This window comes from Camelus bactrianus, chromosome 34 (assembly GCF_048773025.1).
Source record: "Camelus bactrianus isolate YW-2024 breed Bactrian camel chromosome 34, ASM4877302v1, whole genome shotgun sequence".
In the NCBI taxonomy this organism is placed as follows: Eukaryota; Metazoa; Chordata; class Mammalia; order Artiodactyla; family Camelidae; genus Camelus; species Camelus bactrianus.
This window is the reverse complement of record NC_133572.1, coordinates 2,830,199-2,857,647: the sequence shown is the minus strand read 5'-3', so window position 1 is coordinate 2,857,647 and position 27,449 is coordinate 2,830,199. Positions and strand designations below refer to the sequence as shown.

At 53.9% G+C, this 27,449-nt stretch overlaps 1 protein-coding gene across 1 annotated transcript in view; it reads right to left on the bottom strand.

Annotated features, from left to right (window-relative positions):
* The window catches only part of PRMT8 (protein arginine methyltransferase 8), a 77,524-nt gene that overhangs the window by 39,702 nt on the left and 10,373 nt on the right, over positions 1-27,449 (bottom strand). Inside the window, exon 2 of the mRNA XM_074357507.1 lies at positions 4,147-4,332. Within this exon, the coding sequence (XP_074213608.1) occupies positions 4,147-4,332 (186 nt within the window). The remainder of the gene's footprint in view (positions 1-4,146; positions 4,333-27,449) is intronic.

Sequence of the window (27,449 nt, the reverse complement as noted above, 5' to 3'; positions counted from 1 at the left end):
AACTCCTCCAACAGGACCTTGGATTTCAACCACAGGGGCCAAAGGAATTTCTGTTTGCTTTTCAGTCCAACCAGGACGTATGCTGCCCCAGGGCTCGTATCTTGGGTCCCGTTAGAAGCTGAATAAGGTGAGGGTTTGGTTAGACTGAGTTCACTTCTGACTCTAAACGCTTCGCAAGGGAGCTCAGGCTTCTCCCTGCAGGATCTCTCTGGGACCAAACACTACAAGACTGCTCGACATCAAAAGGACAAGGCCTCAAAACTGTGAGACCACAAGACAGTGCGATGGTATCCCCAGAGCCAGGCACGGGGTGGGGTGTGTCATCGGTGCCCTACAAACGGGGAGCCAGAACTCCCGCAGTCAAACCATAGCTCCGACCCAGACCGTCATTCAGCCTTCCACGTCTCAGTGGCCTCATCTGGAGACTGGGTAACAGGATCACCTACTTCACCGACTTGTTGTGATGATTAAATACATGAAGCGTTAGGAAGGTGTTAGCTCTGGCTCCTCGTGAAAACTGCGACCCTTTTCATCCATGTGAGGAAACTGTTGAGGGTGAGCAGGGAATGGAGGCAAAGTAACAACAAAGGTTCAGAAACCTCTTGCTTATACCCATAGTTAAAAGTCCACCTGCCTTTCCTGATGGAATTGGACTGGCCCAGTACCTCTGCAAATCCTACTGTTGCTATGGGGACCCTCCAAGTGCCCCCCTTCAATTCACTGTCTTTTGTCATCTCTGCCCCTTCTTCCCATCCTTAAGGCTCCAGACCACAGGAGTTTGGTCCAAAGGCACAAGTTCTGGGGGGAGAGAAGTTGTGACTTAGCAAGGCTTTCCCTACTCGGCCTGTTGAGGAAAAGGCTGTCTCCCCGAGCTTCTGCCCCCCTGCTTTAATCACCCCTGGGAGAGAACAGCCCAGAGACGTCTCCGGACGTTTCATTCAGGAGCCTGCCGCTCTTCCGTGAAAGCACTTCCCACCCCGGCTGTGGGGGGCGTCACCTCCCAGCCACGGACCACACGGCAGCACGCTGACCAATCGCTGGGAAAGGAGGCCCTGGAGAATCTGTTTCAAAAGAACCTGCAGCAAGATTGTCAAAGGAGGAGAGCTGGCTGGGAGTGGGCTCAGTGCCCAGGGCTGGGGGCTGAGAACACGGCCCCGTTGGGGTTGACCCTTCCGACAGTGGAGGCCCCCCTCCCAGGGCTGACTGTCAAAGATGCTGAGAATTCAGAACTGGGATCTCGGAGGCCAGGAGCCCGGCCCCTTCCCTCTGTTCACAAGGACATATCTGTCACTACTGCTTCTGGTCAGGAGTTCACCCTTCTCAGGGAAGCCCTGGGATGGAATGCATAGTCCTCCTCCCCCGGCCCTCATCCTCCGGAGGCTGAGCACGGAGTCATCTCTGGATGGGGCCACGCAAGAACAGAAGTGTCTGGCATCACCTCCTGTTGTGCCCTCCAGCCCCCAACAGTGCCCCCTGCCACACACACCCTCGGCACTTCTCCTTTGTATTTACAGACTAATCAAACCCAATCCATCCCGCACCGTGTCTCCTAAACACTCACTGCTCGCGATTAGTCAGCGAGCTGGCGGTGCCGCCGGCCGCCCGTGTGAGCGTCTTGTTAATGATGGAAGAAGGCTGCCAAACAGCCAGCACTGCTCTGGATGGGATGGTGAGATGTGGGTCTTGTCCAGACCAAGGAGGCAAAGGCCGTCTGGCGTGGAGAGGAGATGCCTGACATTTAATCATGAGAGAGAAACAGGCCCTCCTGGCAAAGAGCAACAGTAGGAGTCCCCCCACTTGTCCCCCCTCACCCCAGATGACCTCGGAGACCCGGCAGGCTGGAGGAAAACCTCAGACTACTAGCCGCCCCTGCGTTACACACCTAGGCTTCTCCCCAGAAGCCAGGGTCTAGAGACGGTCCTCGGTGGCAGCAGCAGGAAGGATTTAAGCCAGGTAATCAGAAGTACTTCCCAGTGTGAAGGGCTGGTAAAACCATTCGAGGACAGGTTACTAAGGAAAGCAATGTTCTGTAGGACCTGCAGATCCTTTACTCCAAGTTCATCAGCGCAGTCAGCACCATGTTTGTGTCTGTTTGTGAAGAGGTTCGATCTTTCCATCAACACATGACGTGGAGGGAACCTGGTGCTATATATAGTATGTGTACTTGGTGACCCGGGAGGTCTTCTCCCAGTGGATGCCCGGCCGTGGAGGGGACCAGGCAGCCCCTGAGTGATGAGAGCAGCCACTGTGTCAATAAACCTGTACAAACCGAGTGCCGAGTGCCTGGGTCAGAGGCCAGGGAACCACGTCCAGAAGGAACCACAGAGATATAACGGCGCCAGAGAGCACATCTTTGTGCCAGAGTGTGCCCGCGGGAGGGGTCGGAGAGGGACCGGGAGGAGGCCCCGCGGGGAGTGGAGACTGAAGACTGGGGCGGGGAGACCTCAGCTGGCCCCGAACCAGGGGTTTCAGGCAAGCCCCAGGGGGGCATTTTGGGACCCCTGGAATTGCTGTCTCCTCCCAGGAACCTGCCCTGAGACAAGTGCCCAGAGCCACAGGGCTGTTAGAAATTGTCACATGGAAGACGTGACCTTTAATCAGAGGCAGGGTCTTCAGAAGGGAAGCGCTCGAAGGCCTCCTTCCGGCCTCCCAGAGCCTCTAACAGGCCTAGGACGGGGCTCCGTGCACCATCCCAACCCTACCCCACTGGGGACGTCCAGGAGCTGCAGGCTCACCTGCCCAAGGTCCCCCGGGGCCAGACCTCAGAAATAAGCACAGGGCCCAGCCCCCACCCTGCAGGCTCCAGGCCTAACGCTCTTCTGCAGAGACCGGTCTTTAGGGAACGAGACCCCTCCCCTCTCCGCCTCCGTGGGAAATTGCAAAGGCACCAGCAGGAACAAAGCCGAAGTTTCCAGAAAGGAAGAAAGGCCTGTTCAAAAGGCCACACGGCCTGGAGGTTAGGAATGCGGGCTCCCAGGCCCACAACGTGGAGGTTGCACGTCTGGCTCTGCTATTATCAGCCCGTGACCTTGTAAGCAAAGGAATCTGGCAGGATGAATCTGTGTAACGGGGACGAATAACGATGCTGACCTCACGGGCTGACCTGAGGAATAAATGAATCAATGACAGAAAATGCTGGAAACAACACAGCGTGGAGGAGGCTCTCAAAAAAAAAAAAAAGCTGCCTATTACTTATTAAACACCCTTCTGTCAACAGCAGAATCACTGTTTCGTTACAGGAAGGGCTTACAGAAGCATCTAATTGGAAGGGGAGCTTAGAGACTTACTTTGAAAATGCATTTGCATAGCAAGCAAGTCTTTGTTCCTTTTTCACTATTTCTTCATACTGTAAGGGAACAATAGAAATGCTTTCTTCATAGAGTTCTTGAGGGATTCAATGAAATGACACGGATAATGTGCTTAGAAGAGCAGCCGGCCCTGAGTAAGCTCGCGGCTAAGGTCGGTAGTTTATTTGGGGTGGGAAAGTGCTGGACAGGTTTGGGGAGGGAGGGGGAAGTTCTGCCCTGCCCCCACTGCAGCCAGGAAGCCTCTTGTTAGGAAGCTGCGCTCTGCTCTGCAGCCAGCATCAATCTTCCCTGCTGCGGAATAAGACAGCATTTAGACATGAGAATTTCCTGAGAATCAATCAGGATGTCAGGCAGGACCAGGTTCCCAAGGAAGCCTGTGGATTCTTCCCTGGAGGCACTCATGGGTCCAGGACGACCCTACAGACTCATGCCTGCCCAAAGACTGAACATCAAGATGCCAGAAGGTTTTCTGGGCCACAAGACCCTAGCTTCAAACACCGAGCTCCTGTAACAAGGACCAAGGACGTCCAGTCCTCCTGGCTCCCCGAGGCCCAGAGTCAGGAAGGGGTCGGAGGGCTGGACCATAAAACAAGGACGCTGGAAACATCCCTTGCTCTCCAGCTGAGAGACACCTCGACACACACATTCACCTGCTCACCAGCTCTAGGCCTGGCCTGACCCCTGCTGGGGGGCCCAGGGGATGGAGACAGGGCCAGGGGCCTCGAGCCAAGGGGGGAACTCACTTAACGACAGTGGAGACACCTCACGCAGCCTCAGGATACGAGGCCGCCGCAGCCGTTCTGAGCTGCCCCGCTGGCCCCAGCTCAGGACGCCTTACCTCGTGGATCCCGAAGTGGGCGTAGGAGTCGAAGTAGTAATCCCTCGAGGTCATCTCCTCCGGGTTCAGCAGCTTGGACATCTTGCCCCGGCCCGGGCAGCTGGGCTGGGAGGACACGTGGTGGACACACTGCACGGGCTTGGCGGGGACGATGGGCTGCGGGGGCTGGGAGGGAGGGCTGCTCACCTGCGGGGGCGAGAAGGGGGCCTGGTGAGAACTGCAGACCCGAGGTCCTGCCTCTGACACCCCATCCACCCCCACCTCCTCGAGCCAGGCTCCAATCAACCACGGCAGCCGCGGCTCAGTGGGGGCGGTGCCCCCAAGCCTTCTGGCCGTCACCCCAATGGCTGTGCCATGAGAGATGGTGGCGTGTGACTCAGGAGCCAAACCAACCTGAATTTAACCCAGTTCCACCTCCTAGGTGTGGGTGGCCTCGGCCGATCTGGGCCTCACTTTGCATATCTGTTAAATGGGGACAATACTGCCTTCCTTTAGAGGCACATCTAAGCACTCAGTCCAGGGGAAGATGCCCTGACATTACACAGCATCACATAGCAGAGCAGCTGGAGTGTGGATTCCAGAGCCCTCACCTCGAAACGTGAATCCCAGCCCTGCCACTCAACCTGGGACAAGGTTAGTCACCTCTTGGTGCTCACCTCCCCAGCTCTAAAATGGGAATAAAATGGTCCCCATCTCCTAGAGGCTTGGACAAGCTGGAGTCTGTAACGCAATTAGAAAAGGGCGCAGCACACAGCGGGTGTGTGTTAACCTAAAATGAGTGGTACCTGCGTTCTTAGGAAGAGCAGGACCCCCCCCCCAGCCTCCCGAGGCTTCTCTCCACCCCACGGGCAGCACTTGGGCCCCCCCAAAGGCAGGGCTCTCGAGTTCTGGCTTGTCACACCTGTGTCTTGCCCCCCGTGGTTTCTGGTTCACAGTTTTACTCTGAACTTCGGCAGACATTTCCTCTGAACTGTGAATGCGCTGGCCTCCTGGCAATGCCCTCCCAGATACTGCCCTTCTTGGGTCCCCAACTCCGCCAGCCAGCCCTGCTCCACACACCACCCGCTGCCCGGCACTGACAGGCCCCCGGTCCACGGGCGGAGGGGACGGCGGAGGGCGAGACGCAAGCTCAGAGGTTCGGGCTTCGCTGTGGAAGCACAGCTCTGTCCGGAGAAGTCAGTCCTGGCCGTGAAGTGCGGGGAACGCAGACATGCTCGGCGCAGCGAAGGCCTCCCAGGGGGCAGAATTCTCACATCTAATTTAAGTGACGAGTTAATGTGTGTAAAGAGTTTAGAACACTTGCTGGCATATAGTGTGCGCTCTGTTATCACTATTACTGTCGCTGGCAGTTCTGTTCAGAGTACGTTAACCTGTCCCTACTCCACGCCTCAGTTTTCCCATCTGTGAGCTGGGCCAACACAGACTTACTAGCTGCGTTCCAGCAAGCGAAACAGGGAGGTTCCAGGGCAGAGCAAGATCAAGACATCCGAGTGAGTCCATCCCCTCCACCGTGCTGTGGGCACAGCCCCAAGCGGCCCTGAGTCCCAGCTGGAGAGGCGGGAGGGTGATGGTCCCATTTTCCCGGTGTATCTAGGCTACCGCCTCTGGGAAATAAGCAGACTTCCCAGTTTAGCAACATCAGATTTCAGGTCGGCGCGATCCCGGGCTGCCTGGCAGCAGAAGCAACCCGGCTGCCTCATCAGAATGCAGCAGGTGTGCCCACCCCCCGCTTGGGATGTTGGTCACGGTCTCTGGGAGGCTAAAAATAGACCGTGTCCATTGCACGCTCCTGAGCTGGCTGCAGAGTCACCTCTAAAGCCGGAGGAGGCTCTGTGCATGAAGCTGACCCCAATCTTGACTTCATTTAAATACATTAAGGAGAGAAATAGTCCCAGCTGGCCCAGGCTCTTGCCTGGTCAAGGTCACAGGGACCTCCTGCACACCAATCTCTGTTCAACTCTGAGTCCAAGGTTCCTTCCATGAGGTCCCCTGAGACTCTCTCCCCGACAGTCAACTTACAAAGTGCCCACCCCATACCATGCATTGCATCACAGGGCAAAGGTGGGTGGACTTGGGGACCACAAGTCACGGGGACAAAGACGTGGCCAGGTCCTGGTGCTGAAAGCTGTCAGCTAGCTCAGCCCCCGGCAGAGGGGACTTGTGCTCTGCCTGCCAGCTGGCAGGGGGCCCGTGACCCCCAGCATCACTACATGGGCTGGCGCTTTTCATCCCACAAACACCTGCCGAGCGTCGGCCACGGCGAGCGCTGGGTGGTCCTGCAGGAGTGGTGCCACGGCAGCACTCTCTCCAGTGGGAGCAGGAGACCTTGGAGGCTCCACTGGATGATGGAGAAAGATTTGTTTGATGAGGGAAGTCAAGCAAATTGGTCCGGTGTTCCCAAGGGGGGAGAAGTCACTTCCACTTAAAGAGTCGGAGAAGCTCGGGGTGGCGGGCAGTAGGGGAGGAGGGCATCTTCTCCGTGGATTTTGGTGGTTGGGCGTGGTGGGAGGGAGGTCCAGGAGGGCGTGGCCTCGGCAAAAAGAAAAGGGTGGGAAAGCAGTGAGCTTTTTGGGGAACTTGCCCCGGGTAGTGGGACATTCGGCAGGAAGGAAATTACGGCCAGGCGAAGAGGCCGTAATTAAATACATGATGATGGAGAGCTGTGGGCGGTTTGTAACCAGCGAGTTCTCCGTGTGAGCACTGCTTCAGGAGGACGGACGCGGTGGCAGCCTGCAGGAGGGGCAGGGAGGAGGGAAGAGTTGGGGGTTAGGACTGGGTGGGGCACAAGGCACGAAACTCCGCGGCTAGTTTCGGAGCCCAGGCAAGAGATAATGAGCCACTGAGCCGCCACTGTGTCAGAGGGGCCGCCAGCCGAAGAAATCACAGAGGAGGAACCTACCAGAGCTGGCCATGGGTGAAACGGAGGGGAGGAGATAAATCGGAGTCAAGGAGACTTCCACATCTCAAGCCCAGGTGACTAGGAACTGGTGGTGACATTAGCAGAAATAAGCAAGTCAGCAGGAAGAGCGGGGTCGGGTTGGGAGGGAACGGGACAGCGCATTTCAGTTCAGATGTATGAAGCTGGGAGTGTCACTGAGTCATCCGAGAAAAGGCGCCTGGCAGACAGGCATGGATGCCGTCCCAGGCGGTGAGAGCATCACGAGCAAGACGGAAAGGTCGATGGCCAGCTGAGAGCATGCCTCTAACATACACGGCAGACAAAGGTGAGTGTCCTCAACCAACCAGAACAAGAGGAACATCACCAGCGTAACACTGGAAAAAGGACTGGGTGGTCAATTCACGTGAGAATAAACAAATTAACACACTACGATTAACCTCTCTAGAAATCAGGTAAATGCAAATGAAAACAAAATAGGCTGCAACTTCTAAAAAGCAAATAAGCTCAGCTCCCTTCTCCTGTGCCCTTCCCACCCGCCCCCTCCAAAAAAAAACCCTAAAACTGCATTTGTAGAAATGCAGAAAAATCGGTACCTTCCTATACTCCTCGGCAGGCTTCTTGGCAAGAGAGTTTGACAAAGTGCATTAAAGGTGTGAAAAAACACAAACCTTTAGCAACCCCAGCTTTTGGAATTTATCCTAAGGAAAGAATCGTGGCTGATCATCGACACGCGGCTGTGAGACTTCCATGACAGCACTGTTCTTTGCGGCAGGAAACGCGAGTCCACCCTGGGGTTCCACGAAACAGCACTGATTGTGCAAACCACACTGCGTCCACGCTGGAGTGAAAACAGCCGTTTCAAGTGTTGCAGGCGAGTGCTTAATAGCACAGAAATACGGTCGTGACAAACTGGGCATTGAGGAGAACCAGTGGGAGAAGAGCCGACAGCATGATCGCATTTTGAGAACAGAAGCTTCATGCCTGTGGGAAGAGGGGAGGCTCGGGGAGGGCGCCGAAACTGGAGGCGATGGGAGCTGGGACTCAGTCGTCGTGGGGAGTTGGGCAGTGACCAGTTCATTCTTTCCTTCCTTGTGCCTGTTTCTTTTTTTTTTTTTTTTTAAATATATGCCGTTAACAAGTGCTACTTCTGTAAACAGCCAAACGTAATAATATTGGAAAAGAAAAGCAGATGTGACCCCAGGCCTCAGATGGGAAGCCAAGGATGGCACTCTGGATTAGGAGGCCATCTGCCCTGAGTAGGGCCTAGGGGTTCACTTGGTGGGGCCGCCCAGGGAAGGGGCTGGAGGGGGTGAGGATGGGGCCGGCAGAGAAGCAGGAAGCATCCTCCTCCGAGTACCCTGGAAGCACCGGGGACCCAGGGAGAGAGGCTTGGGACGACGCGTCCTCACGCCTCTGCTTCCGTGTCGGCCCCTCCTCTGAGGACGTGTGACCCAAGCTTTGTACTCCAGGCAAAGGCACCAAAAACAAAGACAGCCTCCATCCGGCCCACATAGCCAGAGGACGCTGTGTTCGGGGAGCTGTGCCGTCACCCCTAAGGCTGTGTGGGTGAAGCTGCCCCCAAACGCGACTCCACCTAAACACACTGAGGAGGGAAAAAGCCCCAGCTGGCCCAGGCTCTTGCCTGGTCAGGGTCACAGGGGCCTCCCACACCCCAAGCTCCATTTAACTCTGAGTCTAAGGCTACTTCCACTCTGAGACTGTCGCCCCAGAGCCGACTTGCAGAGCGCCCACCACGTACCACGGACTGCATCAAAGGCAAAGGCTAGATGGGCTCAGGGGCTGCCACCATGACCACAGGTCACGGGGACAAAGAGGGGATGGTGGCCCAGGGCCTGGTGCTTCCAGTAACCATTTCCATGCAGCCGCCATGGCCAGGGGGGGACACTGGCTGGCCCCATAGGTAGAGCAGGCCCGGCCCTGCCCTCCCCTCCTCCTCCCCAGGGCCCAGGGCTCTTGTGGAAGGTCTCCCAGGGCTGCCTGCTCTCCTGATCCACTCAAAGTCACCTTCTGCTGATAGGATTTGTGACTTGTCTTCTATTCTTAGAGCCAACTGCTGACCAGGACTCTTCGGACGCTGCGACCTGCCCCCAGGCCTGGCTTCTCCCAGGGCTTCTTCGCAGTGTTTCTCCCCAGCCCCTCACCTGCGATCTTCTCAGTCCACCCCGTTCCATGGCTGGGAAAGGGCCCAGCCCCTAAATGCTGAGATGAGATAAAGGGCTGTGAGGCACCAGAGCTGGAGACCAGAGGATGCTTCCTGGAGAGGTGATGTCCAGCTGGTCCTCATAGGGTGGGTGGGATTTCCACAGACAGGATTCAGGGACAGCATTTTTTACCTAACCCCACCTCCACCTGGAAAGGAGGATAGATGATGAGGACGATGACAATGATGATGGTGATGGTGCTAATGATGGTGGTGGTGGTTGTAACAGTGGTGATGGTGGTGATGAACTTGGGCAACTCCACCTTCTGTCCCTGAGCTTTAAAGCTAGACCACTGACTCTCATTTCACAGGGCTGGTAGGAGTGAGTGAGACGAATATGAGGAAGACTGGGTGAGAAGCCCTTCACAGTGCCCAGCACAGGCAACTGTCACCGGCAGACTGTCCTTGTTATTGTGATGATGACGGTGATGGTGATGATGGAGGTGATGGTGAGGATGATGATGGTGGTGATGATGATGATGGTGATGATAGTGAAGGTGGTGGTGATAATGATGGTGGTAATAATAATGGTGGTGATGATGGGGATGATCCTTAACAATGCCTGAGGGCCCACTGTGCACCAGGCCCTGTGCTAAACACTTTACAAATATCATCTCATAAAATGCTCATAATAACTCAATGAAGTACTGAAATTTATAGAGAGGAAACTGAAGCTCAAAAAATTCAGTCAATTCCTGAGCCCAGAGCTAGCAAGTAACAGAGCCAAGATGTGAACCGGTATCTGTCTGATGGCTCTTAACTCTGATACTGCAGTTGGGCCAGTTCAGTCCCACCAAGCTTCACTGAGCTTCTGCTAAGAGCCAGGCCCAGTGATCAGGAGCAGGTGCAGAGCCCCAGGCAGGAAGCCCAGCCCTGGAGGGGAGAAAGAGGGTCAAAGGCAGCATGGAAACAGAGGTCAATGCCTTGAGGCAGGCTGGCACCAGTCGGCACCTCTCCAAGGTGACTGAGTTCAAATGGAGCGGACAGGGGGCTCCAGTTTGGAGGAGAGGCTGAGCCCATGTAAGGAAGGGAGTGGGTCCAGGATCACGCAGGCAAATCTAGAACTGGACCCTCCAAGATAACAGGGGGAGGGACAGGAAGAAGAGGACAAGGCTTTAAGGAGGGAGCAGAGGTGAAGGAGACACGAGAGGGAGGCAGGTGGCCGAGGGCAGAGAGAGGACAGTGCTTTCTGCACCAGGCAGCTGAAGCCACCCCAAGCCCATCGGGCTATAAATGGCTCTCATGGCACCAGCCCAAGCTGTACAAACGATTTTTCCCGAGGACAAAAGACTCCGCTGGGGGAGCCAAATTCTGCTCTGTCTCCAAATGTCAAGAGAGCTTTTTCTAACCTGCATCTTCTGTCCTCAGCAGCAGCCTGAGGCCTCGTGGAGGGACAGAAAGGGAAAGCCAGGGGTTGGGGCCACCGCAAGGGAAGCAGACAGAGGAGGGCGTGGGAGCAGGGGGCCCCCAGCCGGGTCTCCCCACGTCTTTCTTCCCAGCTGCCTCCCACCTGGCCCGGGGTCACCCTCAGACCCTCACCACACTTTCCTCCCCTCCGTGCCTGCTCCCAGGACCGTGAGCTAGACGCGGTCCATGGAGTCGGTAGTCGCCTGGAGCTAGCTCTTCTAGCACTATCTGTCTGCCTTTGTGGAGGGACCAGAGCTCAGCTGGAAGGGGGCCACCCTGGCAGTGGGCGTCAGGCAGCAGCGAGGCAGGTGTGTGCTGCGTCGGGTACCTGGGCCTCTCCTGTCCCCACGGTCACACCAGACACACAGTTTTCGTGTCTGCCTTCGGCCCAAGATGGCTGTGGTTCCATCCTGCTCTCCTCTCTCCTGCACCCGTGTTTCCTGTCACCTGGGCTGAAAGATGGGTCCCAGCAAAGTCATGTCCCTCCCCAGAAGGGAGCACGGGGCTGTAGCAAATGCCAGGACCTACATCACTGTTCGTCACCCTGGATCTGAAGCCTGCACACCTCGGGGACAGGGAGAAGGGCCAGATGCTGCTCGTCCTGCAAGCCGAACACGGCCCCCTGGCTTTTTCGTCTGTCAACAGTCACCCTCCTCCCCCTCCCTAGAGTTGGCTTTTTAAAGACACAGACACTCTCTCAGTGCCCCTGGGGGGAGGCCAGACACTGATGTATGTCACAGAGTGGCAGCTGCTGTCACCAGCTGGCATCTTTCTGTCGTACAGTGTCCCTGACTCTAACTCTGGCACCTTGCATCCTTCCACATTGTTTCCCACAGAACAGACACCCCTGGAAGAAGGGGTTCTGTGGCCAAGTGAGTTTGGGCCAAAAAGCTAAAGAGATTTCTTTCCCAGCTTTATTGAGATATGATTGACAGCTATCATTGTGTAAGTTTAAGGCATACAATGTAATGGTTTGATTGTGTCTATACAACAAAATGTAAAGAGATTTCTTAATTGCAATACTTTTAAGCCTTTAATTTGCTAAATCGTGATTCTCCAAGAGAGAATGAGAGTGTCTGGTGCTACCAATTTAATAGCTGTGGCATCCTTCTCCCTGAGGGAGCTATAAACATCTCCAGAAGCTAATGTTCTGAGGGAAACCATTTGAGGACTCTGATGGAGGACAGTGTTTATGACAACCTGGGTCAGTCACCCTGGGGATGGTGTCAGGCCCCACCCCAGACCAAGAGAATCCCACCCCGTGAGGGCGAGGCCCACCAAGCTGCATGTTGAACCAGCCCTCCCAGTGCCACCCGTGAAACTCTGGTCCAGGCGGGGCTGGGGGCAGCTCCCTGCCTTCTCCATTCTCCGTGACTCCTGATGCAGCCCTCAGAGGCCAGCCTGGCTCTGCCTTGGTGCCACGGTGATTCCCAGATGACAGACAAGCCGAGCCAAGGACATCTGAAGGAGGGGCTGCTACAGGTTCCAGAGAGCCCCTTGGCTCTCCAAGCAAACGGACTGGGGTTGGGTGTGAGCTCTGCCACCTTCAGGCTGGGTGACCTTGGGCCAGTCCCTAACTTGCCAACATGGCCAGAGTCACGGTGAGGCTCAACCTCAAGGGCCGTCCTCGGCCACCCAGCACTGTGTCGTGGTGCCTCCCACGGCCCTGGCTGTGTCCTTGTGGTCCCACAGTCAAGCCGGCTCCGCAGCCACACGGTGCTCCTTCTGTCTCGGATCCGTGACTGCGGGGAAGGAATCTATGGGGTTTGTTGGGCCTGACCTATTTCTTAAGTAAACTGGGGCTGTTTTCCAGCTATTAGTCACTTTTCTCCCAAGCCTCCACATATTAAATTCTCTTCTTCTATCCTCAGATATTTTGGCAGCAAGAGATGTCAGGTTAATTGGCTGCTTGGCTCCTGGTTCTTCCTCCTTAATGGACTTAAAAAGCAGGCTTCCCGTGCGGCCCTCCCTCCCCAAGCCCACCCAGGGCAACAGGAGCCTCTCTCTGCTTTGATTTGAAGGACATCACCAAGAACCTGTCTGCTTTGCTTTACAGACAGAAGTGCAGAAAGACAGCCAGTCTCCTCTCCCACCTGCACCCCACCCCGAGGGGGACTAGGCCTTGGTCCCAGATTTGGGTCACATCGTCCCTGTGGGGCCTGAGCTGGGCAGATGACTCTTCCCCTGGCCAGGGTCATCATGGGTGCAGAGGGTCTCAGACAAAGGTCGCACAGACGGGGTGCCTGTGGGTTCTGCTCTTGGCTTTCTCTTCCCCTATTCAGGTCACTGTGCAAAAGCCTCTGAACCTTTTTGACCCTCGGTTTCCTCTTCTGTCAAATGACAATAATTATATGTCCTGCCTCTTCCACCAGCCTCTGTGATGACTGAAGATGCCGAGGGTGTAAGCATTCAGAGGAAATTCTACAGTGTGGTACAGAAGCACGAGACTTCCAGCTCCGGCCATCTGACTCCACGCTCCGGTGCTATTTCGGGATGCCCCCTGGGCCCATCTCTGGCACTGGACACAGTGGCTTTGGCTGCCCTTCGTGCTCTGTTCTGCTGCCTGCCTGACCCCGGTCCTCACCGTCCACACTGTCCACTCCCTGAGCACCAATCTGCCCCTTTTCCCCGCGGCTTTCTGAGACTTAGACAATTGCTATCTTTAGGAACACGGCCACCGTGGTCAGTCATTTTCCCCAGCCCCTGACACCTGGTCTCTCTTGCTCCAGTTCTGGATCCCAGTGGCATCTGCTGGTCCGAAGCTACTAGTTACGTTCTGTCCTGTTTTGTTGGCAAATGGTCTCGTGCAAATTGTCTAACAACTGTAGGTGCTTCTTCTACCACCAAGAAGTAAATTCCTTCTGGCCAGTAACCGGATGTATGTGTCACTGCTTCCCCGTTAGCACTTGGCCCAGATCTGGGGCCCAACAAAGATCCATCGAATCCAGTATCCTGACACTTCAGCTGGGTCAGTGTTGCCCTTCATAAATACATTATGCAAGTGGAGCGAAGGAGGCTGCTTCCCACCGTGCAATCAGAGAAACTTCATTCCCCTGGAGAGGGTGGGGAGGTGGCAGGAAGGAAGATAAAACTGAGAAGAATAATCATCAGAATCCAAATAATACTCAACATGCTTTGGAGGGTTCAACGGTGCTTCAAATGTCTTTACCGAGAAGCGTCTTGTCTCCCGGGATTTCTAGGAGAAGAAAATATCTTGCGAATACAGAATGCATTTACTGACCCCCATAATCCCACCCAGATAGACTACGAGTGCCTTCAAGTACAGATTCAAGTGTGTTTGTAGACACCTTTCCAATCTCTTCACACCCAAGTGCAAGGCCAGAACTGCAGATAGAGGTGCCGAGGTTCAAAGAAGCTGGCTGGCTGGCTTAGCCCACACAGCATGGCTGGTCAGGACCCTGAGCTGGCCCCTCACAGTCTCTGCTTCATCATCTGTCCAATAAGCCAACGGCTGGAGGAAAATGGGCCATAGAGTCATGTCGCGAGTCAGAAAGAAAATCACAAGTCAGTGGCCAAGACCAAAGCCACAGCAGCTTAAACCAGAGCCTCACCTGGTTTCCACGGGCTCCTCCAGACACCTTCTATCCAGTTCTAGGAAACCCATTTGCTCCAAATAAATATTTCCACCCACATTCTTAGCAGAAGTGAGTGACTCCGGTAATCAGAGATTCCAAGGCAAGTATGCACTGAAAATACCAACGTTCCAGCTGGAAAGGGAATCAAGTCAGCCACCCAGTAACACCTGCGTCTACTCCAAAGCTGGCCTCAATTTAGCCAATGACATGTCCCAGGAATCTGCATTTTCAAAGCCCTCCCAGGCAATTCCGATGACCAGTTCAAAAGCTGGACAAAATATAAGAAATAACAGTTTTCAAGACACTGAGCATCAGGCAACGAAAAACCACATCCCTGAAGGATGGCAAGAAGACAGGGTAAACCCTACGATGGCCCAGCTTTCTGCCTGGTACATCTGAGCTGTCACAGGGACCAGGAACCCAGGCAGAGGAGGACCCTCCCTTGGTGGAAGAGACAGAGGTGGGAATCAGGGCAGTATGGCAGCTCTGACAGGCAGAGAGCTGGTAACAGACTCTCCAGAGACGGGGCTTTGCAGATCTGGAGGGAGAGCCCCTCAAGTCTTCAGCTGAGATCGATCAAGTCATGCATGTGAAGAAACTACCTGCAGCCAGGAAAATAACTACTGACAAAATAAAGGGACCTCTTTATGATACTCACACAGGGCCAGGAGGGGCTCATGGCCCCCCAAGCCAGCGTGGAAAACCTCGGAAGTCATGAATACTCAGAAGAGGTTTTGTTTCCCTCAGTGGTGTAAAATTAGCTCTAGACTAAAGATCGCTGTGATCCCCCCAAACAAAGCTGAAAAGCAAGACCGACAGGGTTAAACCCTCCGAGGAATTTAACTGCATCCCAGAGCAAAGTTTAGAAGTACAAAAATATTCAAAAAGTATCCAGTACCTGATAAGGTCTGGATTACACAATGTCTAGCATACACTCATAAATTATCAGGCTTGCCAAAGAAGTGAGAAAAGGACTACCTAAAATGAGGTAGTGAACGCCAAGCCAACCCAGAGAGGATACAGACAATGGAATTAGCAGACAAGGTCTATAGAACTGTTACTGTATTTCATATGTCTAAGAAGCTTGAGGAAACATTAAGTATATTAAGTGGAGACATGGAAGATAGAAAAATGACAAACTGAACTTCCAGAGATAAAAGCTATATATGATTTTAAAAATACACTGGGTTAGGTTAACAGCAGGTTAGACATCACAGAAGAAAAGATTGACACAAGCAATAAAAACTACCCAAAATAAAACACAAAGAGAAAAAGACCGAAAAAAACAAAAGTTAAACAGAGCAACAGTGAGCTGTGGGATGACTTCAAGTGGCTTGGTCCACATGGGATTGCAGTACCCAAAGGAAGGGGAAATGGAAAAATATTTAAAGAAATATTGGAATGGTGGTTGAAATTTTCCACAAAAACTGTAAACTTACAGATCCCAAAACCTCAACAAACCCTGAGGAAAAGAAATAAGAGGGGGGAGAAAACTACATGAAGCTATATCACAATCAAATTGCTTAAAATCACCGATAAGCAGAAAATCTTAAAAGCATCCAAAGGGGAAATAAAGACATTTCACATACAAAGGAACTAAGAGGTTCTCATAGGAACCAACACAGGAAGACGGGGCAGCACCACCTGAAAGTGTGGAAAGGGTAAAACTCTCTACTTGGAATTTTATACCCTGTGAAAATATCTTCCAGAAATAAAGGCAAAGTAAAGATTTTCCGAGGTATACAGAGGTTGAAAGATTTCATTACCCACAGGATCATACTATAGGAAAAGTTAAAGGACATCCTTCGGGCAGAAGGGAAATGATAACTGATGGAAACCTGGATTGGTACCAAGAATGAAGCGCTCTGGAAAAGCGAACTCCGTGTCCATGGATAAGCATAAAACCTTTTCCTTATTATTTAAACCTCTTTAAATGATCACTGACTGTTTTTTAAAAAGTAATAACAGTCTTACAAGACTTACAACACAGGTAGAATTAAAATGCATGACAGCAGAGCACAAAGGCCAAAAGGGGGGAAAGGAAACACTGCTGTAAGAACCCGATGGTGTGTGTGAGCTGCTGCGATGTCAGCTGAAGGCAGACTGTGATAAGTTCAACACACACCAAGAACTCTAAAGTGGCTATTTTATAAAATCACAAAAAGTTATGGATAATAAGCTGGCTAAGAAGATAAAATGGAATCGTAAGAAATACTCAAGTATTGCCCCCCTAAAGGCTTAAAAAGAGGGTAAATGTAAAAAATAACAGGTAAGTAATATAGAAACAAATAGCAAGATGGTAGGTTTAAACCCAACAGGATCAATACAATGTGCATAGTCAGGTACACTAACTATAAATGGCCTAAATACCTCAGTTAGAAAGCAGAGGTTACCATATTAGAGTTTCAGAACAACCATATGCCACTCTGTTTGAAACTTCCTCTTAACATGAAAAAGTTAAAAAAAAAAATGAAAAACAATATATCGTGCTAACTCGAATACAAGCTATCGAGGATAGCTGTATTAATATCAGACAAAATAGACTTCAGAGCAAATAATATCAGGAAAAAGAGGGATACGTTCATAATGATGAAGAGGCCACTTCAGCAAGAGGACATAATAACTGCAAATGTTTATTCATCTAATGAAAGAGATGCAAAATATATAAAGCAAAAACGGATGGAACCAGTCATTCGGGGAATGCAAGTGGAAACTACAATGAGATACCGCCTCACGCCCATTAGGATGGCTAATAATTAAAAAGAAAAAACAGAAAATAAGTGTCGGCAAGGATGTGGAGAAACTAGAACCCTCACGCACTCTTGGTAGGAAGGTAAAATGGTGCGGCCCCCGTGGAAAACAGTCTGACACTGCCTCAAAAAAGTAAAAATAGAATTATCACATGACCCAGCGATTCCATGGCTAGGTGTAAACCCTGGGTAAGTGAAAGCGGGTCTTGAAGAGATGTTTATGCGTCCACGTTCATAGCAGCATTATTCACAGCAGCTAAAACATGGAAGCAACGAGTCTATCGGCAGATGAATGGATAAGCAAAATGGGGCACGCACACACAGTGGATTCTTATTTAGGCCTTAGAAGGAGGCAAATTCCGACATGTGCTACAACACGGATGAACTGCTACGTGAGATAATCCAGTCATAAAAAAGACAAACACGGCGTGATTCCCCCTGTTAGAGGGTCTTAGAGACAAAAAGTAGAATGGCGGTTGCCAGGGGCTGGGGGAGGAGAGGACGAGAGTGGCTGTTTAATGGGTATAGAATTTCAGCTCTGCAAGATGAAAAGAGCTCTGGAGCTGATGGCAGTGGCGGCCGCACAACAACGCGGACGTGCTTAACACCACCGAGCTGCACACTTAAAAATGGCTATGAGAGCGCATTGTGTATTATACATATTTGACCACAATGAAAAACACGGAGCAAGAAAACTGCTAGAACAGCACACAGACAGCTCTGATTATCTTAGTGGCTTGAAAACCGCTGAAAGTAGCAGCCTGTGGGCTTAAAGCTGATGAAACGCAGACACGGCTCCCATTCTCTCGTTCCTCTCCCTTCCCAGACTCCTGAGTCAGAGACCTGGCGGGATCGGTGGTGCGTACAACACGCTTAGCAGGCTGTTTGTCAAAGTAACCCCTTCCTGTGAATGCACTCACCAGGTCCCTTCACTCCAAAAGGACGAAGAAAGTCCACTTTAATAGTGACGGGGAAACGGAGAAGACAAGTCCAAGAGGCCGTTTTCCCCGGGAACGCCCGGGGCCGGGGGCCTGGGGAAGGGCTCCCCTGGAAGAAACGAAGTCCACGTGCTAACGCGAGGAAGAAATAGGGGGGCCAGAGTCCGTGGCCACCCCTCCACGTGCTGGGGTCTCAACTTTTATTTCCGAACTCCTACCTCCTCTACATACCTGCAGGGCCCTGTCCTCTCCAGTCCCTCCTGCTCTCCAGTCTCTGGTCTCTGGCTCCCCCGCACCCCATTCTGCTCCTTGAATACCCCAAAACCTGTTCCCACTGAGAGACTTTGCACCAGCTGCTCCCCCATATGTTGCATGGGTCATTTTTTAAACTTTTTTTTAAAATTGGAGTATAGTCAGGTACAACGTGTCAATCTCTGGCGTCCAGCATCATGTTTCAGTCATGCACATACATATATATATTTGTTTACAGATTCTTTTTCATTATAGGTTACTACAAGGTCTTGAATATAGTTCCCTGTGCTGTATAGAAGGAATTTGTTTTTGCATGAGTCCCTCTTTTGCCTCATTCAGGTCCATTTCTAAGGTCACCTTTGCAGAGGTCCCCTCTCCAAACAGCCCCATCTGCAAACACCCCGACCTCTGTTTCGTTCTGCTCCCTCACCTGCTTTATTTTTCTTCAGAACTCTTATCAGTACCTGACATCAGTTCATCTATTTATGGCCATCTTCCCCCTGCAATGGGAGCACCACAAAGGCAGGCATCAGGCTCTACCGTCACCCCAGCCCGTGGAGGTGCACCTGACGCTGAAGGGCTGTTCCAGAAACACTTGTTGAAGGTATGACTGAATGAATGAATGAATGAATGATTCCCTTAACAAGGGGCCGGGTCGGGGGTAGGGTAAGCCAGGCAAAGCAAAGGGCTGGAAAGCACAGTGGTAGAGCAGCTGGACATCAGTCCTGCAGGCCTCCCCTCAGTCCCACGTCAGGCGGCTCCCTCCCAGAGAGCCCCCAGGGCACACGGTCAAGGTGAAGGGAGCGTCTGCCCACCTGTTCACGCTTGATGCTGCCCCGCTCTGTGCAGGCGCTCAGATGCTCCCGCAGGAGCCATCTGCCCTGCGCTGCTGTCTCACAGAAGGAGGCTGAGCCCTGCAGAGCCCAGGAAAGCTGGGTTGGCTGTATCCAGGAGGCCATAGTGTAAACTGGAGCTACCAGGGTAAACTACTGTATATAAACTAGATCCACAATAAGGTTGTACTGTAGGGCAGAGGGAACTACATTCAATAGCTTATAAATAGCCTGTAATGAAAAAGAATATGAAAAAGAATATATCTATGCATAACTGAATCACTATGCTGTACACCAGAAATTAGTACGACATTGTAAATCAACTACACTTCAGTTAAAAAGAAAGTGCAAATTCATAAGCCAGGTGTGCTGCCCTCCACTCCCCGCCACGAGTGAGCCCTCCCTACGCCCTGGGTTCCCTCCTCAGAGGCTGTCCCAGTCCTCCTGCCCCTCCCTGTGCCCTCTTCATGCACTGTGTCCGCACCTCCTGGCCTTGGTACCTGCTGTTCCTCTGCCTGGAGTGGTCAGCCCCTCCCTCTCCACCGCCAGCCATTGCCCAAGCCCACACCTGGACCACTCCAGTAAGTCCTCCGGAAGCTCCAATGACACGCCCCAGAGCAAGTCTATTTGCACCACCTTCCCCCACCAAGGTTTGGTTTTTTTTATTTTGAAGTATAGCCAGTTATAATATGTAGATTTCTGGCATCCAGCATCGTGTTTCAGCCCTGCACATACGTACATATATTCCTTTCCATCTTATTTTTCATTATAGGTTACTGCAAGGAATTGAACACACTTCCCTGTGCTGTAAAGAAGAAATTCGTTTTTCATCTATTTTATATATAGTCCCCACCAAGTTAAATGCCCTCCCGAAAAAAAATCAGCCCCACAGCGTGGAATCTGTCCGTTAAAAGTAAACCACAACAGAATGACAGGCCCAGTGCTTGGCCAGGCTCCTTCTAAGGATGGCCTTTGAGTTTGCTTATCAGAGGGTCCCGGGTCTCTTAGCAGGTTTCATGGGATTTCCTTTCCGTGAGTGTCCGAGTCCCTGCCCACCAAGGGGTCGTGGAATTCCCTCTCCTGTGCAATACAAGGCGACTCTCAGAGGAGCATGTAGGTCTCATCTCCGAGTGATAAAAGAAGCCTGTGGTTCTAACGTGCTAAGAAACGCCGGGAGTTGCAGCGTGCAGCCGTCAGGGGTGGGTTCCTGGCTGATCACAGTCACCGAACAGAAAACAGAAACTGCCAGAGCCCAGGGCCCAGCTGGGAGCTGCAGGCAGCCTGCTTCCCACAGCAGGCGGAGGAGGGATGCGGCCACACTAGTCCAGCCACGCCAGGGCCCAGGGCACACACCGAGCGAGCCGCACTCCCATGTGAGGGTCAGTGCAGCGCCATGGCTCTCAAACCCGAGTGGACACCTCACCCCTGGAGAGGGGCCTACCCGACACCCCCCACCGCCTCCTAGAGCCACTGACTCAGTAGGTGTGGGTGGGGCTGGAAATTTGAGTTTCTCACAGGTTCCCAGATGATGCGGATGGTCTGGTCCAGGACCACACCGGTGACCGGCGGGAGCTCATGTTCTAGAACACGGCTGCTTGTGCTGAAAACCAGGATCCCTCACCTCCTGGCTCTGTGAGTCTGGGAAATTCACTGGAACTTTCTGAGGCTCAGTTCCCTTATCTGTAAACTGGGGATATCATTACTGTGTACTCACAGGATTATTTAAGAATGAAATCAGATGATTGATGTAAGAACTTTGGAAGATGCTGGGGTCATAGTGAGAGCTCAGTGAAGGCTGCCAAGGGCTTCTGCTTGTAAGAGCGGCTTAGTGGGAGGCCCAGATACAATGCCCAACAGAGGACCGCCACTGCGACCTCTAGGTGTCAGGGGGCAGGAGGAGAGAGGTTATGGGAGCCCAGAGACGGGGAGGGCTGTGTGAGAGGGTTACAAGAAAGCTTCAGCTTGGGGAAAGAGTCAACTGTGACCCTATGGGGAAGGAGCTGGAGGAATACGTGCTCTGAGCTCACCCCCCTCCCTCCTCTGATCTGCTGATGCTCCTGCTGGCGTTCCGCCCCCTGGAACCCTGCCAGCCAGCGGCCTGGATGAGCTGGGGGAGGGAGCCTGTTGCTAAAGTCCACGCAGTTCAGCCTTCCGGGGCACATGGCAGGGTGGACAAGGATGGAGAGCAAATCAGAGGGACAAAGGTAATTTACCAGCACACTTAGACATCACCTGGTGCACACCTACCGCCCCTCCGCCCCAAGGCAGGGTGACCCCTAATCCAACGATGGTCGTGATCTCCAGGGAAAGAGCTGCTGGGCCCGGGAAGCCTCCCAGGATTTGGGTGAGCAGCTCCTCTCCAAACCGCATCCTGAAGCCTGAGATACCAGGCGCAGCCCCACACCGATCCGGTCCCTGGCGTTTCCTGGCAGAGGGAGCCGGAGAGTCCGGGTTCCCGACCCCACCAGGGCTCTGGCCCTGAGCCAACCCGGCACCTACCTTGGAGGAAACTGAGCTCCTTGGCCTTCTGGAGGGGACAAGAGACCACCTTGCAGGAAGCAGGAAAGACAGCGTGGGACAAGCAGAGACAGGAAAATTAGCCGCAACCTGACACACAGGACAGGCAGGGCTCAGAGCCCGGCTGTGGCCCCGAGGCCAACTCTCTGCCCTTGACAAGGCACCTGTCCTCAGGGGCAGTCACCGCCCGCCCTGCCCCTTTCTCTCACCGGCACCTCCTTCCTGGTCCTTCAGGATCTGGGGCCTGGAAACGGATTCCAGGACGTGCTGAGTCACCCTAGGCAACCTGGAGGAGACCACGAGAGTGATACCTGATAGAGTTGTGATTGTTCATTGTCTAAAATTGGACAGGATGAAGTATTGCAAAATCATACGCTGAGAGGACAAATCTGCTGCGGCAACAGACTGAATCAAACCTGTCGCTATTAGACACTTCTCGCTGGTGACTTTCCAAGCTCTCTTGACTCATACGCTGACTGCTGTCGCCAGAACCCCTGAGCGGGTCCCGTGCACACCCCTGACGCTGACGGGCCAATGGCCGGCTTTCCAAAAAGATCCAGGCACAGAGGAGTGTCGACGCAGGGACAGGAAGGAGAAGATGGCGCGCACACCGCCACAGGTACAATTCGCTCTCTGAACACTGGGACGAAAGAACAGGATTAGCGCTGGATACCTGAAGGGCACCTCAGTGACTCACTGGTCCTGTCTGCCAGCTTCAGGGAAGATGCTACCAACCAGCCCAAAGGGCCTAAAATGCCATCCACCAGCCCTGCCAGCCACCTAGCCTGAATACAAAACCCCCACTCCAGTAGGAACAGAAGGAGGCATGAATAGGAGTTATCTGTTCAACTGGCATTTGCTCTTTTTGGGTTAGGAGGCAGAGCTCTGCAGAGAGGCTTCTGGAACCCCCAAGAGCAAGCCCAGTTTGTCACAAGGAAAAAGGAAGAAAGAGGGCATGGAAGCCCACATTAGCACTTTCTGGAAGGACCGGGGGATGCTGGGGGGATTGACTGTGTCCTGTAAGAAACCCGGGGTCCCTCCTTAGGGATTCAGCCACCTCTCCAGGTTCACTCTCTGTCATCCTCTGTGTCCTTCTTCCTCCCAAAGGGTAAGGCTACTCAGTAAACACAGAGCAACCGTGAACCTCAAACTCGCTGATTTGGTTTGGCAGTGCTCTCAAGGTCAAAGACAGCCCAGAAAAGACCCGTCCCATAGTAAGCAGGTCGTGGAATCTGAACTATCACCCCACCCAGGTCTCCTGAAGCCCGTGAGCTTCCACGTAAACTTCTTTAAAACCCAAGCATCTCCACTAAGGCCAAATGATATGGAGAACAGTGTCCTCAACATTCACGCACAACGCCCACCTGCTGCAGCACAAGCACCCTGCCTTGCTCCTCTGAGCCAGCATCTCTGCCTATAACTCATTCATTTGTTCAACCAGCATTTACCGAGGACTCTGTAGCACAGGCATCGTGCTGCTGTGGAGAAGATGGGCCGGCAAGGGCGGGAGCAGAGGCTGGGCAGCCAGGTGCAGTGGCCCCGACCACAGACAGCAAGGTTTGCTCTAAGGCAGTGGGATAAGGAGGAGGAGGTGGAAGTCAGCAATGGGAAGGAAGCAGAACTGGCAGGTCCTGTTATAAATCCTCTGGGATTGGGGTGGGAGAGGCGAGCGTGAGGGAGTCCCCAGGATGGCTCCTGACTCTGGCTGGAGGGAAGGAGAGAACGGCAGTGGCCTTCCTGGCGACAGGCACACACAGGCTGGGGTGGGGGCGGGGGCGCAGCTGAGCGAGCCAGGAGGGAGGACGGGGCGGAGGGCTTGGTGGGGGTCACGTTGGACTGGAAGAGCCGGCCAGACGCTGAGGAAGAGAAACCCAGCCAGAAGTGTGGGTGTGGACATCACAAGACGTGGAAGAGGATGAGGCCATCGAGGGACGGGAAGGAAGCAGGGGACAGCATCACTAAGAGGTGGAAGGAAGAAGGGTCCACAGGAGGGCTGGAGAGAGAAACTCTGAGGGGTGGGAGAGGAGGGAGAAAGGAGGCATCCGGAGCCCGAAGAGGAGGGGCTGTCCAGGAAAACAAAACGGCCAACGGCGGCTAATGTTGCTGCTGAACTGGGTGAGATCAGAGAGCTCTGCAGTGGGTGACGAGGGGGCCCCCACGGCCAGCAGCAGGAAGATGCCAGAGGATGGTGACTGCAGGGACGGCCGTCGGATCGCCCCTCCTCCAGGCTCCCGGCGTGGAGCTCGGCTGCTGGCACCAGCCATGGTACTAACGGAATGCAGTGTCCTGGCTGGCCCTGGATCCCGGGAGATAAGCCAGCTCCCAGCACTTTAGAGACAATGGTCCAGCCGCGCACACTGGGGAACGCAGGACTGAAACTCAGACCTTCCCTTTCTTTTCCTCTCCCCACTACTCATTTGGAACAGGCTGACCCCGGGACACCGAGTCAAGTTCTACATCAAGTGCCCGGTCCAGTGGAGCAGCCGCCCGAGGAGGGATCCTCTCCAACATCCAGGCTCTGGGGCCAAGGAGCTGGGGCTGCTTCCCCCACCACCTGAGCTGAGATCCCTTCACATCTCTCCTGCCTGAAAAAGAAAAGCCATTCCTCTCAGCAGCACGGAAGCCCGGGACCAGGAAAGTGAGGAGACCAGGCTGGCAGGCGGAGGGCAGAAGTGGAGACAGAGTGTCTGGAGGAAGGTCCGTTCTCCCCGGATAAACACTTGCCTGCGAGCTGCCTCCCCTCCCACCCTTTGTGCAAGTCAGGACCCGAGAAGAGGTCAGCTCCCCACAAGCCCAGACTGACAGCACCTTTTTGCTTTTCTCCAAACCTCCACCTTCTATGCCATTTGCCACCTAGAGGGGAAAGCATCTCCCGTGTCAACAGCACGGATTTAGCGCACGTGGGCATGTCTGGAAGGGGAAGCCAGGGGCGATGGCGATGTGCTGTCTCCGGCTCCACCGACACCTCAGTAAGGGGCAACGGGCATGACGTCGTGCTGAGGCACCCGGGACAGCAGGGGAATCTCAGCAAAGTCAATGACTCCCCCACTTTCCGAATGTCCCTGCACCCACGGTCTCCATGTAGTTCAGGGGCGCCCTATCAGGTGCCCTAGATTAGGACCAACTCGTGGGTTTTTCTTACTGGTGACTGAGAGGCAGAGGGCAGAGGGCAGCAGACTCAGGGCCATAGGGTCTGCCTCCTGGTTCCCTGCTCCTCCCGTGCTACCTGGGGTCCCCTGGGGGTCCATCATGGATGATCAAGGAAGGCTGAGCCTCCTTGGCACTCGGGATGGAGTCCGGCTGTCCTGACCAGGTCGTGTGTGGTGCACTGCAGGGGGAGGGGACGGGTCTGAGGGCTCTGAGACAGTGACCTCTGATCCCGAAGCGGAACTGGAAGAAGACAGGGAGGTGGGCACAGACTGGGCAGAGCTCCAGAAACCCCTCCAAGAAAAGCCACCAGAGCTGGCCTTGAGGAACAGAGTCCCAGGGCCCTGCTCCACTGGGAGCCCAAGCCATGGGTTTGGTTTTCTTTACCTCCTAGAATCTGGAGCATCTTATTTTTAACCTTATAAATAGAAGGGTGAATGACAGAGCCAGCCTAAGACAACCCCAAAGAAAGGAGGCTCAGAGAAGCTGGGCCAGGAGTCGCACCCCCCCTGCAGAGCACCGGCCCCGGGGCAGGAGCCTCAGGGCTGTTCAGATCCCTTGTCCAGGCCCATCCTCCCCACCCCGCCCATGCCTCCTGCCCACATCAGCCAGTGATGGAAGCATCAGGCCTAGTGAGGAAAAATATATTGGCTGATACAAACCCCCCAAATTCCCCTGCCTTGAGTGAGGCTTTTAGGGGAGCCTCCGTGGCCTCTCTGCCTCCTCTTCCCACTGAAGAATTGCTGGGAACTCCCACGGCCCCAGGCAAGGCCCTGACAGCACCCCCCAACCCTTTCTGAGAATTAAGTCTTGCCTGTTTAGGAGGGTATTAAACTTACGCCCTTGTTTATCTGAAAATGTCCTCTTAGCCAGTTTGCAATGACTATAAACCTTCTCTCTGCTGTCCTGCCTCCATCCCTCGGCAGTGTAGGGCAGCTCACCTACAGCCTGGCGTGGGGTTAGGGGGTGATGGCAGTGACCTCAGAGGTTGCCTCTTACAGTGGGTCCCATGTGACCAACAGTCTCAACCGGTGCGGAAGGAAGGGAGGAACAGATGTTGACTGAAACACCAGCATCCACAGAACATTCTCCTTGCAGGAAAGGTATGGGTCACAATGACCATTCCTAGAACAAAAGGTCTGAAACCTCTAATAGGTACCAGGCACTGTGCTAGGGGCTGGGATTCGACGGTGAGCAGCACAGAGCCCCAGCCCTCTCAAAGTTTATGGCAGACTTACAGACGAGGAAATCAGCAAATAGGTACAGTGTGATACGTGCTACGACAGAGGATGCACAGGTACTAACCACAGGATCACATAGGAGGGAGAACTAAGATTGATTTAGGTAAGGGGGTGGAATCAGGGAAGGCTTCCTGGAAGAGGTGCCATCTAAGCTGAGATGTGAAGGAAGAGTAGGAGGTGATGAGGGGAGGGAAGTGGGTGAGTGTAGCTGGAGCGGAGGGGAGGGACCTAAGAACAGTGCCCAGGAGTGTGAGCTTGCAGAGCCATCTAAGCCACGCAAGGAGGTGGGTCCTTCTCCTATGACAGGGGAAAAGCCACTGAAGGCATTTAAGGAGGGGAGACACACAGTCAGGTCTCCACTTCAGAAGGTGCGTTCATGCCACTGTGAAAACAGATCAGAGCCAGGGGTTTGTGGGTGGGGAGTGCATCCAGGAGGTGACTGCAGAGCTCCCAACAAGAGATGCAGGTGCCCAGGACGGCAGAAGTAGGACCCAAAAGACGAGGACAAATTCAGGGCAGAGGACAAGCCCGTGGGAGGCAGAATTGCCAGGCTTCGCCGTGGAGACGGGAAAGAGGAGCGGGGGCTTGTGCCTTCGGTGCCCACACGCAGGAAGACAAGGAGCAGCAGGAGGAGGGCAGAGGGAGGGAAGAGGTGACACCCCAGAGGGGCCCTGATGAGTCTGAGGTCCCTGTGAGGCACCTGAGTGGAGGTGCCCTGGGGGCAGCCAGACAGACGGTCCAAGCCCTGGGACGAGGTCTGGGCTGCAGCTCAGAGTCTGAGTCGTCAGCACACCCAGCAGTAAGGAAGCCGAGAGAGGCAATGAGATGCCCAGAGAGCGCGCAGAGCAAGAGAGGAAGGAGGGCCGGCCCCCGAGTTACATAACAAATGCTGTGCATCAGCTGCAAAGCCAGGGCTGCTAATCGTCCTGACCCCGACCCTCAGATCCGTCAAAGAGCCCCACCTCCCATGTGCCCCACGTAAAACACACTCCCCGGCGTTGAGTCATCAGACCCCGCGGCTACCCCAGGAGCTCCGGGCTCAGAGTTAAATGTGTGCCTCGCTGCGTGTTACCCGTTACGCCCCGCAGACCACGTGCGGCGAGCACACACATGTGCGAGCACGTGCTTCTGCGCGCCGGAGCCCCAGCCCCAGGTGTGCGTGCGCACCCCCACACAAAGACACGCCTGCCACCCTGCAGCCGGAACGAGGTCGCTGACAGCTCCTCACAAGGAAACCAGAAAGGACTCTTCAGTGTGAACTGTAGATTTGCCCCTAAACCCCCAAAACAAACGCTGAGCAAGTAAACCTTAACTTACAGCAGGAGGAAAGAGAAGAGAACGTTCGCCAAGCTTCTTTTCTCTGCCTTATCCCGTGATCGTGCTTAATCCTCGTGGATTGTAAAACAGGTTTTAATCCCACAGGACTGAGGATGAGGCTTAAAACAGGCTGACTCCAAAACACTCCCCTCCTGCATTCTGGGACTGCAGCTCTCGTTCCAGAG